General features: G+C 40.1%; 1 protein-coding gene across 7 annotated transcripts in view; it reads right to left on the reverse strand.

The window, feature by feature from the left end:
• The window catches only part of Osbpl9 (oxysterol binding protein like 9), a 145,911-nt gene that overhangs the window by 25,086 nt on the left and 106,630 nt on the right, over nucleotides 1-14,195 (reverse strand). For 4 of the 7 annotated variants that reach the window (XM_021199766.1, XM_021199760.1, XM_029539611.1 and 1 more), the window contains 4 exons: nucleotides 13,395-13,424; nucleotides 12,117-12,167; nucleotides 5,110-5,148; nucleotides 773-863 (listed from right to left, as the gene is read on the reverse strand). In XM_021199766.1, coding sequence (XP_021055425.1) covers nucleotides 773-863; nucleotides 5,110-5,148; nucleotides 12,117-12,167; nucleotides 13,395-13,424 — 211 coding nt within the window. The remainder of the gene's footprint in view (nucleotides 1-772; nucleotides 864-5,109; nucleotides 5,149-12,116; nucleotides 12,168-13,394; nucleotides 13,425-14,195) is intronic. The other 3 variants (XM_021199762.1, XM_021199767.1, XM_021199761.1) reach the window with 1 other exon arrangement.

Below are 14,195 nucleotides of genomic sequence, written 5' to 3' on the forward strand. Positions count from 1 at the left end.
CATAACAGTGCTTCTGAAACTCAAACCACACGAGATCAGACAGAGCCTGCTCCCCCTCATTAATGCTAAGTAATAACAAGTGTATTTTCTGAAGGAGTAGAAATTCATATAAGACTTCACATGGTATCTTTACGAAGGCATAATCTCTGGCCTTACTATCATTCGAAAACAGAGACGTATGGTGCAACTAACAGATTTTTGAGCAAAGCTCTCACTCAGTTCAGGTTAGCCTCAACTCTTGGGGGTCCTCCTACCTCAGGTTCCTACATGCTGCTACCAGAGGTAAGAGCCAATAGGCCTGACTTCTGTTAATGTTATTTCCTTTAAATTGTACCAATTATTCTCCTCTCAACTAGTAGCATCTTACACTTCACATACATTCCCTTTCTCATTAACATCCACTGTGGTTAAAATATATTGTTCAGAATTATAAAGAGTACCCCACATTTACATATTCCTGGGTTACACTTAACTAGGTCAGCAGTATCAATGTTTCTTAGTGTCTATGAATTCAGAGTCACAGAATTCAGTCCTACCAGTAGACCTGCACCTTCACTGCTATGCTGTCTACCACCTTTGAAAACCAAAACTCCTTCCTTCTACTTCAAAACATCACTCAAGATACTTTCTTCTTCTTCCAGCTCATTTCCAGCTATATTATTTTGTGACTGCTATTATTTTCAAAATATATAGAAACTCTAGGGTTATTGTGATTATCAAATTAAGATTTTCTTATCTATTACTCTGTGAAACATGGTTCCAAATACTGTACCTGGAGGTAAGACAGTCTGGGAAGGCATTGTGCTGATCACAGGTTCCAAGGGACTAGGCTGGTATATTGCATCTACAGGATTAATAGTACTCTGAGATAAGAAACACAGCAGAATTATTTTTAATTAGATGTCCTTCCATGCTCTCCCACCCAAACGAAATGCCACATTTCCAACAGCAAAATCCATAGGATAGTAATTAAGTAAGCTGGTCAAAATGCAAAGGGGAGATGTATCTTTTTATACAGAGGTGTAAGAGTTTCTCCCAGAAGAGCATAGAAAGGAAGACAAATGATTGAATCACTGTCACAGAAGGAAGCTAAATGAAAAACCTGCAAGGTAAGAAAGCCAAACAACCATCTCAGTTCAACTCAGCACTCCCAACTCTTAGCTCTCCACGGCACCAGATGACGGTCGGCACCGTCCCAACCTCACCTCCTGCCTAGCACTGTGCAGCACACAGCACCACACACCATGTCTAATTGTGGCGCCTGGCTATACACTCCACCATGTGCTGCCTTGGCCTGGGCATGTTAGAGCCTTCATTGAGGACATTCTGGAGCTGGGTGCTCAGCCATGTGACAGCAAAGATAGGGCAAGGACAAAAATGTAGATTTCTCCGATTCCAAACCAAGACGTTATTCTGACAGCATGATGTACCTCACACTGAGTCTGTGCATGGTAATGGGATTTCCCTTTTTAAGTATTGTCATTTAATGTCTAAATTATTTTCAGGCTATCAAAACCTTTCCCTATTTTAAAAACCTGCTCAATCTTATTTTCTTAAATAATTTGAAAAGAAGAATTCTGATTCTAGTTACCATAGATATTAACTGAAAACCAAAGGACAATTACAAATGGCACCATGAAAATAACCCTTAATAAGCAAGTATTCCAGTAAAGTGAGTTAGGGAATGTATTAAAACAGAGACCTGGAACTCTAATTTCTTGAATAATTTCTTAAACTCCTTAAGCCTCTCATCCTCTCTGGGCCTCAGTTTTCCCCATAGATAAAACACAAGAGCCGGGATTATACAGCAGCTACTGCGGCAGTTCTCAACCTGTGGGTCATGACCTCTTGAAAAACGGCTATCTCCAAAAAATAGTTAGATTCATGATAGTAACAAAATCACAATTATGAAGTAACAACAAAAGTAATTTTATAGTTGGAGGTACCACGGCACGAGGAACTACATTAAAGGAAGGCTGAGAACTGCTGCCCTAACGGCTTATGGTTACTACCTTATGATTCCATGCTCACGTCTGGAATAAGTTCTAGTACCTTAGGAAGCTCCGATGAGCCTTGAAGCTGTTCTGAGAATGAACTAGTTCCTGGTGTGGCTGCAGCTGAGTGGTGGAGTACTCGCCTAGCATGTGTAAGGCCCAGGCTCCAGCCCAGGACATTAACCAAGACTTAAACAAAGGAGAAGTCCCTTCACTAATACTCTGATCCACAAGAATGAAAATGTATTATCCTTCCCATTGAAGAGTCGATGAAATCCCCTTAGAATCAGGGACTGGAATTCAAATTTTTAGATGAAATCTTTCTTCCAGTTGAAATATTCTAATATTGGGCTTGTCAAATAAACAAATTTTACAAAAACCTTTAAACTCCTTGCATTACAAAACAAACCATGGGAATTTAGTCTAATCCACAGGCACCAGCTTATAATCCCAGCTACTTGGAAAATGGAGGCAGGTGGATCCCAAGCTCAGGGCCTATAAGAGCTTACAGACTGAGTTCAAGCACGACTTAAGTGAGATCCGGTCCTAAGCGAAACAGGTAGAAACGACAGCTGGGGAACACAGCTTGATGGCAAGGAGCTTGTTAGATATGTAAAGTCCGAGGCTCAATCCCCAGTACCACAAAAACAAAAATAAACTGGATTTCTTTTTTTTTTTTTAATAATTCTTTTTTTTTTTTTAAAGATTTATTTATTTATTATATGTAAGTACACTGTAGCTGTCTTCAGACACTCCAGAAGAGGGAGTCAGATCTTGTTACAGATGGTTATGAGCCACCATGTGGTTGCTGGGATTTGAACTCCGGACCTTCGGAAGAGCAGTCAGGTGCTCTTACCCACTGAGCCATCTCACCAGCCCTAAACTGGATTTCTAAACAGTAGGAAAAGTTGGTGTTTTGGACTCAAATGGAGCAAGCCCAAATGAAGTCAGCCTGGCTCAGTGCCACCCGATCAAACTGAAATGTCAACGAAACAGGCAGACGCTGAAACCGGCCACTTCCTCCTCTTCAGAGGAAATTCAAGCTTGCCTGAGTCTGCTTTGATCCAGAATATAAGAAAAATAACTAGAAGTTGTAATCAGTGCTGTCCAGTGCCTGTCATCTTATAAAACGCACTATTTCTGACAATGTCTTGTAGGTTCATCCTTCTTAAATAAAGTAGAGGTTCCAAAGTCTATGAAATCACAGATAAACTAAATATATTAACTATAGATCTATAATAAAGTCTGTTGTAATTTTGCCTTTTTGATAGCATATAAAAATTTACCTTTTCTTGTTTTGTCTATGTTTGTCTTTTTTTTTTAAGATTTATTTATTTTATGTATATGAGTACACTGTAGCTGTCTTCAGACACACCAGAAGAGGGCATCCAATACCATGACAGATGATTGTGAGCCACCATGTGGTTGCTGGGAATTGAACTCAGGACCTCTGGAAGAGCAGTCAGTGTTCTTAACCACTGAGCCATCTCTCCAGCCCCTGCCTATGTTTATCTTAAGATACCAGTCAATTTCAGCTAAAAAAAAAAAAGTCATTCTACAACTTCCTTTTAAAAGGATGTTTATACAACAAGTAATTCTCAACTGTAATCTGTTGGGACATTAATGAATCCATGTCAAAGCAATGTGTAAATAAAATATACAAAGTATACATAGCTACTGAATATGTCTACTGTACCTTACAACAACATGCAGACATAAAAACCCTTCAGGTTGTTACACATGTCAGAACTGAGACTGGAGCAGTTGAGTAACTCTGGAGTCTCAGTTGGTGACTAGATGTAAAGTCAACAAGCTCATTCCTCCCCGCGCCCAGGCATGATAAGGTTGTCAAGGTTCTAGCGTGTCATCTCCAGATCTTAGAGGAGTTGACACTGAGCTTCAGGATAAAGAGGCTGCTTGCTGTTTTAAGAATAGTTTTTACTTCTCTCTTGAGATAAATCTCTTGTAGGCTGGGCTGGCCTCACACTCCCTTCTGTACTGATGAACCCCTGATCCTCCTGCCTCTGCTTCCTGAGAGCTAGCATCACAGGTGCCACCATTACATCTAGCTGATGTGCTGCTGGGCAAAAAACAAAAAAACAAACAAACAAACAAAAAAAACAAACCCAGGGCTCCATGCCTGCTAAGCAAGAACTCTCAACTGAATGACATCCACAGCTCAACTTTAGGACTAGTCAACACAAGTCACTACAACTATTAAACTACAGCCCATGACTTATTTATATGTGTGTGTGTGTGTGTATATATATATATATATATATATATATATATATATATATATATATATATATTGAGTATCTCTGTGTGCGCATTTGCGCACATGCTCTGCTCCTGAACACAGAGGCCAGAAGCCACCAGTGATTGCTTTCCTCTATCACTTGGTCTCTCCCCTACTCCCAGTGCAAGGCTATAGGTGCATGCCACCATCCCTGGCTTTCAGGTGGGTGTAGTGATTCCAAACTCTGGTCCCCATGTCTTCATGGCAGGCTCCCCAGCCTTCCAACTATAAATCATTAAAATCTTTGATTACCAACTGAGAAATCTTGCCATGAATTTTTCTTATTTACAAATGAAATGTTAAAGAGTAGTTGAAAGGTAAAAAGCTGAAGAAAGAATAACTATATTCAAGAATTCATGTTCCATGTTCTACCAAGAATACATTATGCAACATGGTACTAATAACAAGTCCAAACAGGAAACAGAGGGGAACATATAAACATTTTTAATAGATGAAGGTCTGTTCTGATACTGCACACACTCCCCCTTTCATCTGAGACAATGTTTCACAAGAAATGCAGCTTAGTGAGAGACGCATCATGAAAGTTAATTAACCCTTTAAGTTGACACATGCAAAGTGACTCATTCATAGAACCAATACTTAGAACAATTTTTAAGACTGTCATTTCCCCTCCAAATGATTGTTGAAAGACGGCCAACGTTAGGAGCTCAAGGAAGATTGCGAGATAAAAACAAGCAGCAGTGAGCATGTGAAGAGAAGAGTTTGCGTTGAGAAGTGAACAGATTCAGGCTGCTCCTGGCAGGCTGGTTATAAGGCTCTGCAGGAGTAAAGGAGCAAAGACTGCATTAGACTTACTATAATTCCATCTGCGTGCTGCTCCGCATTACTCTGGTCCTTAAGGAAAAATGTTAAAGATATTAACTTCATTCTCACATTTTAGTAATGCCGTGTGTACTTTTCCTAACAAGAAAGAGCTTTTTACTAGGTAAGCAATGAAGTGAGAACATGACTTTTCTGCTTCCACTGAGCCCCCCCCCCCCTCATGTGTGCTCATTCTTAACCAGACACAATTCTACCATGGTGAGACAACCAACAGGCCTTGATCACAGTACCGTGGCAGTCCCTTCCACAGACTCAGTGAGGTACCGGATTTACTTAACAGATATGTTAATAGAAGTAAGGATGAAGACTCAAATTTTCTAAGTTTCAATTTTACATAATTTATACCAACTCTTCCCAATTCCTAATTCTACTCCACTTTACACGTATGACCATTATGTAAAATAGTATCTGAAAAATCAAGGATGAGCAGGACTCACATATCTGCTTTTCAGAATCATACCAATACATTCTAATTTTTGTCTCAACTGAACAGCTGTATGCATGGAATGATGATGTAACAACCAATACTACCTGGCAAGCATTTTATGTACGCTAATTCACCTACTCTATGAATAACTCGGTTACAGGGGGCTTGGGCCTATTTGTTTGGATTTTGAAACAGGGTCTCATGTGTCCTAGGCTGATCTTCCTAACTCCAATTACAGGCTCACACCCCCAACAGCAGGTTTACAGGCAACTGGGGATGGTCCCCAGGATCCGGTGCATGTGAGGCAGATACTTTACTAAGTGAACTCTACCTCCATGCCCACAGGCAGCATCACTGTCAGCGCTGGACTGATACTGTGCTATTGGTGAGCTCCCAATCCACACCGCCCTACACAGTTCACGCTCTTAGATAACTACCCTGGACTCTTCTGTTCTGGCCTCCTCTGTGCCACTGCCCTCTCTCAGACTCTGCCCAACACACACATCCACAGTGTAGTAGTCTCACAGGATGGCCTCAGCTGCAGGGATGGGAGAGCATCACCTGCTTGAGTACCATCTAGGAAGCTATCAGAGATCTCTGGAAGAAGAACACACTGAGAGAAATTGGAGGAAACAAGAAACCTCTAAAAATGTTCAAAGTTAAGCTTATGTAATATAATTAATGTACTTTTTAGAAATCTGCAACCTCAGAAAACTATTTTTCTTGGGTTTCTTTATGGTCACTCATATAAAATTATACCTATTTGAGAGGGTTTTTTTAAAAAAAGATTTATTTATTATGTATACAGAATTCTGCATGCAGGCATGCATGCATGCCTGCAGGCCAAAAGAGGATACCAGATCTCACTATAGATGGTTGTGAGCAACCATGTGGTTGCTGGGAATTGAACTCGGGACCTCTAGAAGAGCAGCCCATGCTCTTAACCGCTGAGCCATCTCTCCAGCCCCCTATTTCAAGAGTTTTTATGAAGATAAAATGAGAAAATACAGGAAAGTATTTAAGGGAGAAAAGTTAAGTTACAAAACCAAGTTTTTGTTTGTTTGTTTGTTTGAGACAGGCGTTCTCTGTCTAACAAGCCCTGGCTATCCTCAGACTCACAGAGGCGGCCTCTGCCTCCTAAGTGTTATATCAAAGGTGTGCACACCACCACACGTGTTGCTAAAACCAAGTTTTTAAGATAAAAGGAACTAATGCAATCCTTATCTCACTCAAGTACATAATGTAAGTGCAGTGTCCTGGAGGGCTTCTGCTGACTGACACAAACCTAGATGTATCTGGGAAGGGGAGACTCAACTGAGAAGCTGTCTGTATCAGAGTGCCTGCAGGTAAGTCCTCAGAGCACATTCTTGATTAATGACCGATGGGGGCGGGGGGGGGGGGAGTAGCTCACCATAGGTGATACCACCTGGGCAAGTGGTCCTGGGTGGTAATAAAGCAGGCTGGGCAAGCAATGGAGAGAAACAAACCCTCCTTTCCTTCCCAAGATGCCTTGGGTCATGGTGTTTGTCACAGCAGTAGAAACTGTAACTAAGACATGCAGTACCAAAGGAGGGCATCAGAAGACTCAGAATGGGATAAGGTAACAGCTATAGCCTTTACTTTTTCCACTAGACACGTGGGAAACATTCCAAAACAATGCAAAGAGAAACCAGGTACATAGTAGTGTGACAGATAACATAAATAATTCCACAGTAGCAAGCATAGCCCCAATGCCCTAGGATAACTACTAGAGTTTGGATTATGCAGATAATACATGTAAATGAAAGAATCTAATTTTTGGTCTTTGTTTTAAACTTAAAAATTTTATCCTAAATATTTACCTATGAATATGGACTTTCAGAAATCTACAGTGTCAATCAGGAAGAATTTGAATATCTCACATTATTTTTTTATTAGATATTTTATTTACATCTCAAATGTTACCCCTTTCCTAAAGCCCCCTCCCTTCCTCCCCCTGCTCACCAGCCCACCCACTCCTGCTTCCTGGCCCTGGCATTCCCCTACACTGGGGCACTGAGCCTTCACAGGACCAAGGGCCTCTCCTCCCATTGATGATCAACTAGGCCATCCTCTGCTACATATGCAGCTGGAGCCATGAGTCCCACCATGTGTACTCTTTGGTTGGTAGTTTAGTCCCTGGGTGCCCTGGGGGTACTGGTTAGTTCATACTGTTGTTCCTCCTAGGGGGCTGCAAACCCCTTCAACTACTTGGGTCCTTTCTTTAGCTCCTTCATTGGGAACCCTGTGCTCAGTCCAATGGATGGCTGTGAGCATCCACTTCTGTATTTGTCAGGTACTGGCAGAGCCTCTCAAGAGGCAGCTATATCAGGCTCCTGTCAGCAAGCTCTTGTTTAAGTGCATATGCAGAAAACAGCTACTACAGCTGACCTAAGACAGCTCTTGGAAAAGCCACTACAAACAGCTCACTGTTATCTCAGAACAAGGGTCTGAAGAGGGCCCAAAGCATCAATCAGGAAATAAAGGTTCACTAAGCTTCTTGTGTAGACATATAATCTCACTCATGGTGGAGAATGGTAGAAGTACCGACTGACAAGCCTCTAATAAAAACTGGAGCACAGGGTCTCTACTGAACTTCCCTGTAGACAGTATTGGTAACAATTCGTCACAGGAGGATCTGAGGATCCTAAAGGCCCTCACTGGAGAACTCTTGAGAATGTGTGGTTTCCTCCAAGCTGCTTCTGCACCTTTCCCTTTGCTGACTTTGCTGCTGTCACTCATCAACCAAGTGCTGTGTTCTCTCTATCCTGGCCAACCAGCTGTGCTCTAGGACCTCTTGGGCCAGGATACATATTCGCTACATATCTCTGAGGATAACTGCATTTAGTATCTACACAATGCAAACTGGTATTTTCCCCTTTAGGTCGACAAGTGAGTAAACTACACAGTTGACATTCTGAAGTCTCAGAAGTGCTAATACAGAAAAATTAAAAATAAAAATCATTTAGAATTATAGAGAAGGAAAAATCAAGTTTCCTGCTCAGATTACAAACTTTTGACATTAAGAATATGAGTACAGAAGGCCAAATAATGTTTCAAGAATGGGTCTGCTGTTAGGCAAATATAACCTCTCTACTGCTGAACTCACGTGGGCCTTACTAAATGCAAACATTATACATGACTTCCAACACTACAACCTGCCTTGCCTTCTTGCAGCTATAGACTATCAAGAGTTCCAGGCAGCCACAAAGAGCAATACAGGGAGGAGCTGAACTCCCCACATCTTCACAGCTATGTAAGTGAGCCATCTTCAAGGTGGGTACTCCAGGGCTACAGAGATGGCTCAGCTTAGGAGCGCTTGCTACAGTTCCAGAGGACCCAGGTTCAGTGCTGAGCACCCACTACAACTCCAGTTTCAGGGAATCTGATGCTCTCCTCTGACCTGAGTGGGCCCTTGCATACACAGGGATAGATGAATAAGGAACAAGCCATTAACTATTTTAAGAATCAGTTTTAAGGTGCTTTGTTACTGTTATCACTGATACACTTCCATCTACAGAAACCAGAGGTTGGGGACATAGCTCAGCTTTACAAAACATCCGTGTTTGTCCTCAACACTGTACAAACTGTGTGTCTGTGCGCTCTTGTAGCCCTAACACTGGCAAAGGAGAACATACGTCACCAAATTCATCCTCAGCTGAGTCTGAAGATAGCCTGGGATACATGTGACCCTGCTTCAAAACAAACAACTACTTAACTCTGCCTTCTAGCACTTCTGGGTTTTGTATGGTCAAATAACCCTGAACTACATTTGACAATTTTCCCTCAAAATGTTTCTTTCATATATGCCATCTTATGGTATGTTCATAATCAGAGCTCATTTGCCTTTTAAGGTATGGTGAAATATACACAAGCATACAGCCTCTTAAATGCTTTATTGCCTATAATAAGCTATAGAGATCTGATCTATTATGTTGGAGAGCTGATTAGGGTTTTCTAAAGCAAAATATCAAGGACTCCTTCACCAGAGACTTTACCGAATTCAAGCACAGCATGTGTGCACATGGTGACACGCCCAAGGGCTGTAACTTGTTTAAATTCATAAGCACGATCATTATCTGGGAATATGCCACTAAAATAACTACGAGCACCTCCTGATCTGAGAGAACTTTTTTTTAAAAAATATTTATTTATTATATGTAAGTACACTGTAGCTGTCTTCAGACACTCCAGAAGAGAGCATCAGATTTCGTTACAGATGGTTGTGAGCCACCATGTGGTTGCTGGGATTTGAACTCAGGACCTCTGGAAGAGCAGTCGGCACTCTTAACCTCTGAGCCATCTCACCAGCTCCCTGAGAGAACTTTTGACTAGAATTATACACTTCAGCATTTTTAAACCATTCATACTTTCAATCAAAGTGTAACACTGACATAAATATAAGAGACAAAACCAAGCAAACCAAAAACAAGACAAAAAACTCACAAGCGAAGTCTTTATGATCACGGATTCCAGAGAATCTTTTCCTTTATACATACAACTACAGAAAGGTTGTGAGACAAGGCTAAAGGCAGAGGGTGAGGGCCTCGAGGCCGAGAAAAGGCCCTCACCAGCCACTGAAAAGGGAAGGGCATTATTCCTGAATGCCAGAATTAATCCAATTTCTATGATATTCTATTATCAAAGTCTGAGTGGATAAAGACCACTGCATCCTCAAGGAGACAAAAGGCTCAACACAGCAAGTGTGAGTAAACACAGCACATCATGCAGTCTTGGCCAGTGATACGGAGATATGAAGAAAAAGAAACTACTGTGATACAGAGCTTATTTAGATAGTCAAGACATTTGTGTGGCAGAAATCTGAATGAAGTTGAAGTAAGAGACTACCCTGTGAGAGGAGCCACCCAACAGAAGCAAAGTTCCCTGAAACTGAGAGGAAAGCTGGCCTCCTTTGAAGAGAAAAACAAAGGCAACACAGGGCCCTGCTATGGAACAGTGTGATCAAGCAGAGGCAGGAGATGAGACCGATGGCTCAATGCCAGGCAGTCATCTCCACATGTGAAAGAAAAGCAAGGGTGTGAGCAGGCGACTTATTTGCACTGACGTTAAGCTTAAACATGCCATCATATAGGGTGCCAACAGGTTTGAAAGTTCTGCCTGCACAAAACCAAAACCTGTTAACAACATAAAACTTTCTTCTGGAACTGATAAGAAGAAAGTCACTCCTTCTGAAATGCCCTGAAAAGTACACCTGCCAACCTGGACTAAAATATTAAACTACAGGAAATAGTGGGAAAGAAACTGAGTAATCTGAACTCTAATACAGTTCAAAGGCAGAGAATGCCAAAAATACTCTTGATGAGGGTCAGCAGGTAAAGGTGGCAAGGCTGAAGACCAGAGTCCCACATAATAAAAGACTGAATGCCAGAGAATCAACTCCCACAGGCTGGCCTCTGACTGCTACACACTTAACTTCATGGAATAAACTTAAAAAATGTTTCTTAGCTAAGGCATGTGATACTGAGCCAGGAGAAGCCTAGACACAAAGTCTCAGCTATCTAAAGCTCTAAATGACTTTGAGACTACCCAAACTGGCCCCCACAAATCTAAACTGTATTTCCTCCATCACCACACTAGATACAGTTTTTGAAGAATGTGAAATTGCTCTCCCCCACCCCCCGTCCTCCAAATCTGCGGGTGCCCTTCAATGCAGTCATGTGAGCTTAGATCCAAAAAAAAAAAAAAAAAAAAACTAAACCAAAAACTTAGCCTGAATTTCATGCCTCCAACTGTGTCCCAGGCTGTGTCTCTAGCAATATGAGGAAGAAAAGAAATTCTGTAACTGGGCAAACAAAACCCAGTTTTCTTTTCTTGTCAAAACAGACCATCAAATATTCTCAAACCTGCCTGCTGTACTATCTACCTGCCTGCTTCTACAACTAGCTGAGGCAGATGCACAGGTGTCAAATACAAAGGTGGGCAGAAGGATTTTTACCAAGTGCTTATTCTCAATGCATTTCTCTTTCTGAAAATTCCAGGCCTATATATTTCAGTATACCAAAAAGCTTTCAAAAAAGTAGAAATACACTACTATTTTTAGCCACAACAATTCACTCTCCATTTTGTCTGGATAACAATAATTAACAAGTAGTTCAACAATGTAGTTCAGTATATTCCTCAAAAACAAACAAAAACTCTTGTCAAACACAAATTTCAAAAATATCTCTATTATACTCTCTTTTCTTTGCATAAGAAAAATAACTGTGCTAAAGCTTAACTCCTGATTTCTAAGAAAAAAGTCTGTGAGACATATAAGCTGCAGTCATGGTGAAGAGAAAAAGTGAGTTCTTCCTTCCCAGCCTCTAGAGAAATGATTACCAGAGCACAGAAACTGTGTGTGATTACATCCACATATACTAGTTGTTCAATAAAATACTGTCCCACAATTTAGTTCTGTTGAAAGGTAATGTTCCAGAACTGTCTCAGAACTGAGTTTTGTGTTTACTAAAAAAATTTCAATATAATTTTTAAAATCATAAACTTTGTAAGGTAATAAAAAGTAAAGTTTACTTACTTTAGCAATCTGTAGCAACACAATGCAGTGTTTAATTGATTCTACCATGCTCTATAAAGACAAAACACTGATTTTAGAGTCTTGCTGCAAATAAAATAGTTGTATAATAGTCAAGCTTATAATTTTAAAAATCAGTTCAAATATACAAAGGAGTGAAGTCTACATATTAAATACTCTCTTCTGTGTGTCTGGTGAGTTCTAATTTGCTGACAGTGTGACAAGAAGTTATTTTTTAGCAATTCTACGATTTGTTAAAGAACATCACATTGATTTATACTAAATATTCTCTCAAAGAGAAAGATATATTAGTCTAATTAGACTTCAATTCTTTAGATCAATAGCAGCAACCCCAATATTAATTCCAGCAAGACCAGGAGAGAGAATAAGGTCATAACATGCAGATCTAAAATATTGTTTTCCATATTTTAAAATACTTTTAAAAAAATACTTTTAAAAGTATTTAAAACTTCTTTTATCAAGATACAAATATCATTAGTAGTCTACTAGATAACACCAAAGGGCAGTGAATTAAGGGAGCTTGAATCATCCCGTAATTAAAGGTGAGCTTGTGTACAGGTGATGTCTCTAACCCTCCAAGTCCCATGTCCCAATTTCAGTCACTGAGTCAAAACGCAGGCATAAACTGTATGGTAAGGTATTTAGAAAACAAACGGATCTTGTGTTTAGAACTGAGTCCCTCTCCTGCGTGTATCTTATGTCTGTGCAGCTGGTCTGTTAGAGGTACTTCTAACACAGTATGTCAGATATGGGACCGTGAGCCTATACCATCTTTTTTGTTTTCCCTTTCTTTTGTCTGTCTGTCTATCTGCCTGCCTGCCCCCTTCCTTCCTCCCTCCCTTCCTTTGTTTCTCTTTCTTGTTGTTGTTGTTGAGACAAGGTCTCAAAAGTGCTCCAGCTTGAGACTAGCTGGCTTGAGACTCACTATGTAGCTGAAGCTGGTCTTTGCCTCCTAATGCTCTGCCTCCATCACCCACTATTTTTATGACAGATATGTGCTACAATGCCTGTCACACCTTATACACATACGTGGAAGACACTTTTGTTCCAAGATACCACAGAAGTAAGACCAGAAACAAATAAGATGGCAGTCAATTTCAGCCACAGGGATAATAAATCCTTGGCACAATTCTTAAATACCCTCATAAAAATCCATAACAATTGAGACACTGGTTGGTCTTAGTTAATAGCAGTACGTTAAAAAAAGAGACATCTAGAAGCAGCTTCTAATTTAACATCAGAGTTTAATATATAACTTACATTTGTTGTGTCTTTGAGAGTTTCAACTTTCTGTGAAAAATAAGTTTTAAATAAAAATAATGAGAATCACAAAGAAGTACTGTTTTTAGGAACTAGACATTTAAAATATTATTTTACTTATACTATTCTAAGTCAATATAACTAAGCTAGGAAGAAAATACTTTTTTGTTTTTAATCTAAATCCATTATTTAAATTTAAAATTCCATATAGTTTATGGATATACACTCATAAAATTTATGCAATCAAGATTTATAAGAAAGTATAAAACATTCTTACACCTTTCCTGAAAACAGATTTTTATATTTATTACAGACTTCATGATTTAAAAATAAACCACCTTCCCTAAAGTAAAACAACAATAAGATTAAAAAATTCTGCACCATGAACTGTGCAAGAAAAGATATGGTAGCTCTAATTACCCATTGAACCCTGGGAACTGAACAGAAGCAGGAGGCTGCTCGTGCTGCCCGCTGCCCGCCACACATCCTCTTCATACAGTCACTACACGGAGGCTTGGTAACTCCTACCTGCTTTCTGTTTGTTTTTACATTTTGAGACAGGGTCTCCCTGTGTAGCTCTGAGTGGCCTGAAACAAACTCTGTAGACCAGGCTGGCCTGGAACTCAGCAGTCCTCCTGCCTCTGCCTCCTGAGTGCTGGGATTAGTGGTGTGAGCCTGGAAATTTAATAACTCTCTACCTTCAATACACCATAGATAGAGAAGAACTTACTCCCAAATATCTAATACTTGTAAAAACAGATTTATATTAAAATCTGCATATTATCCTTTTATTGAATTATC

Source organism: Mus pahari, chromosome 6, assembly GCF_900095145.1.
Source record: "Mus pahari chromosome 6, PAHARI_EIJ_v1.1, whole genome shotgun sequence".
Taxonomy (NCBI): Eukaryota; Metazoa; Chordata; class Mammalia; order Rodentia; family Muridae; genus Mus; species Mus pahari.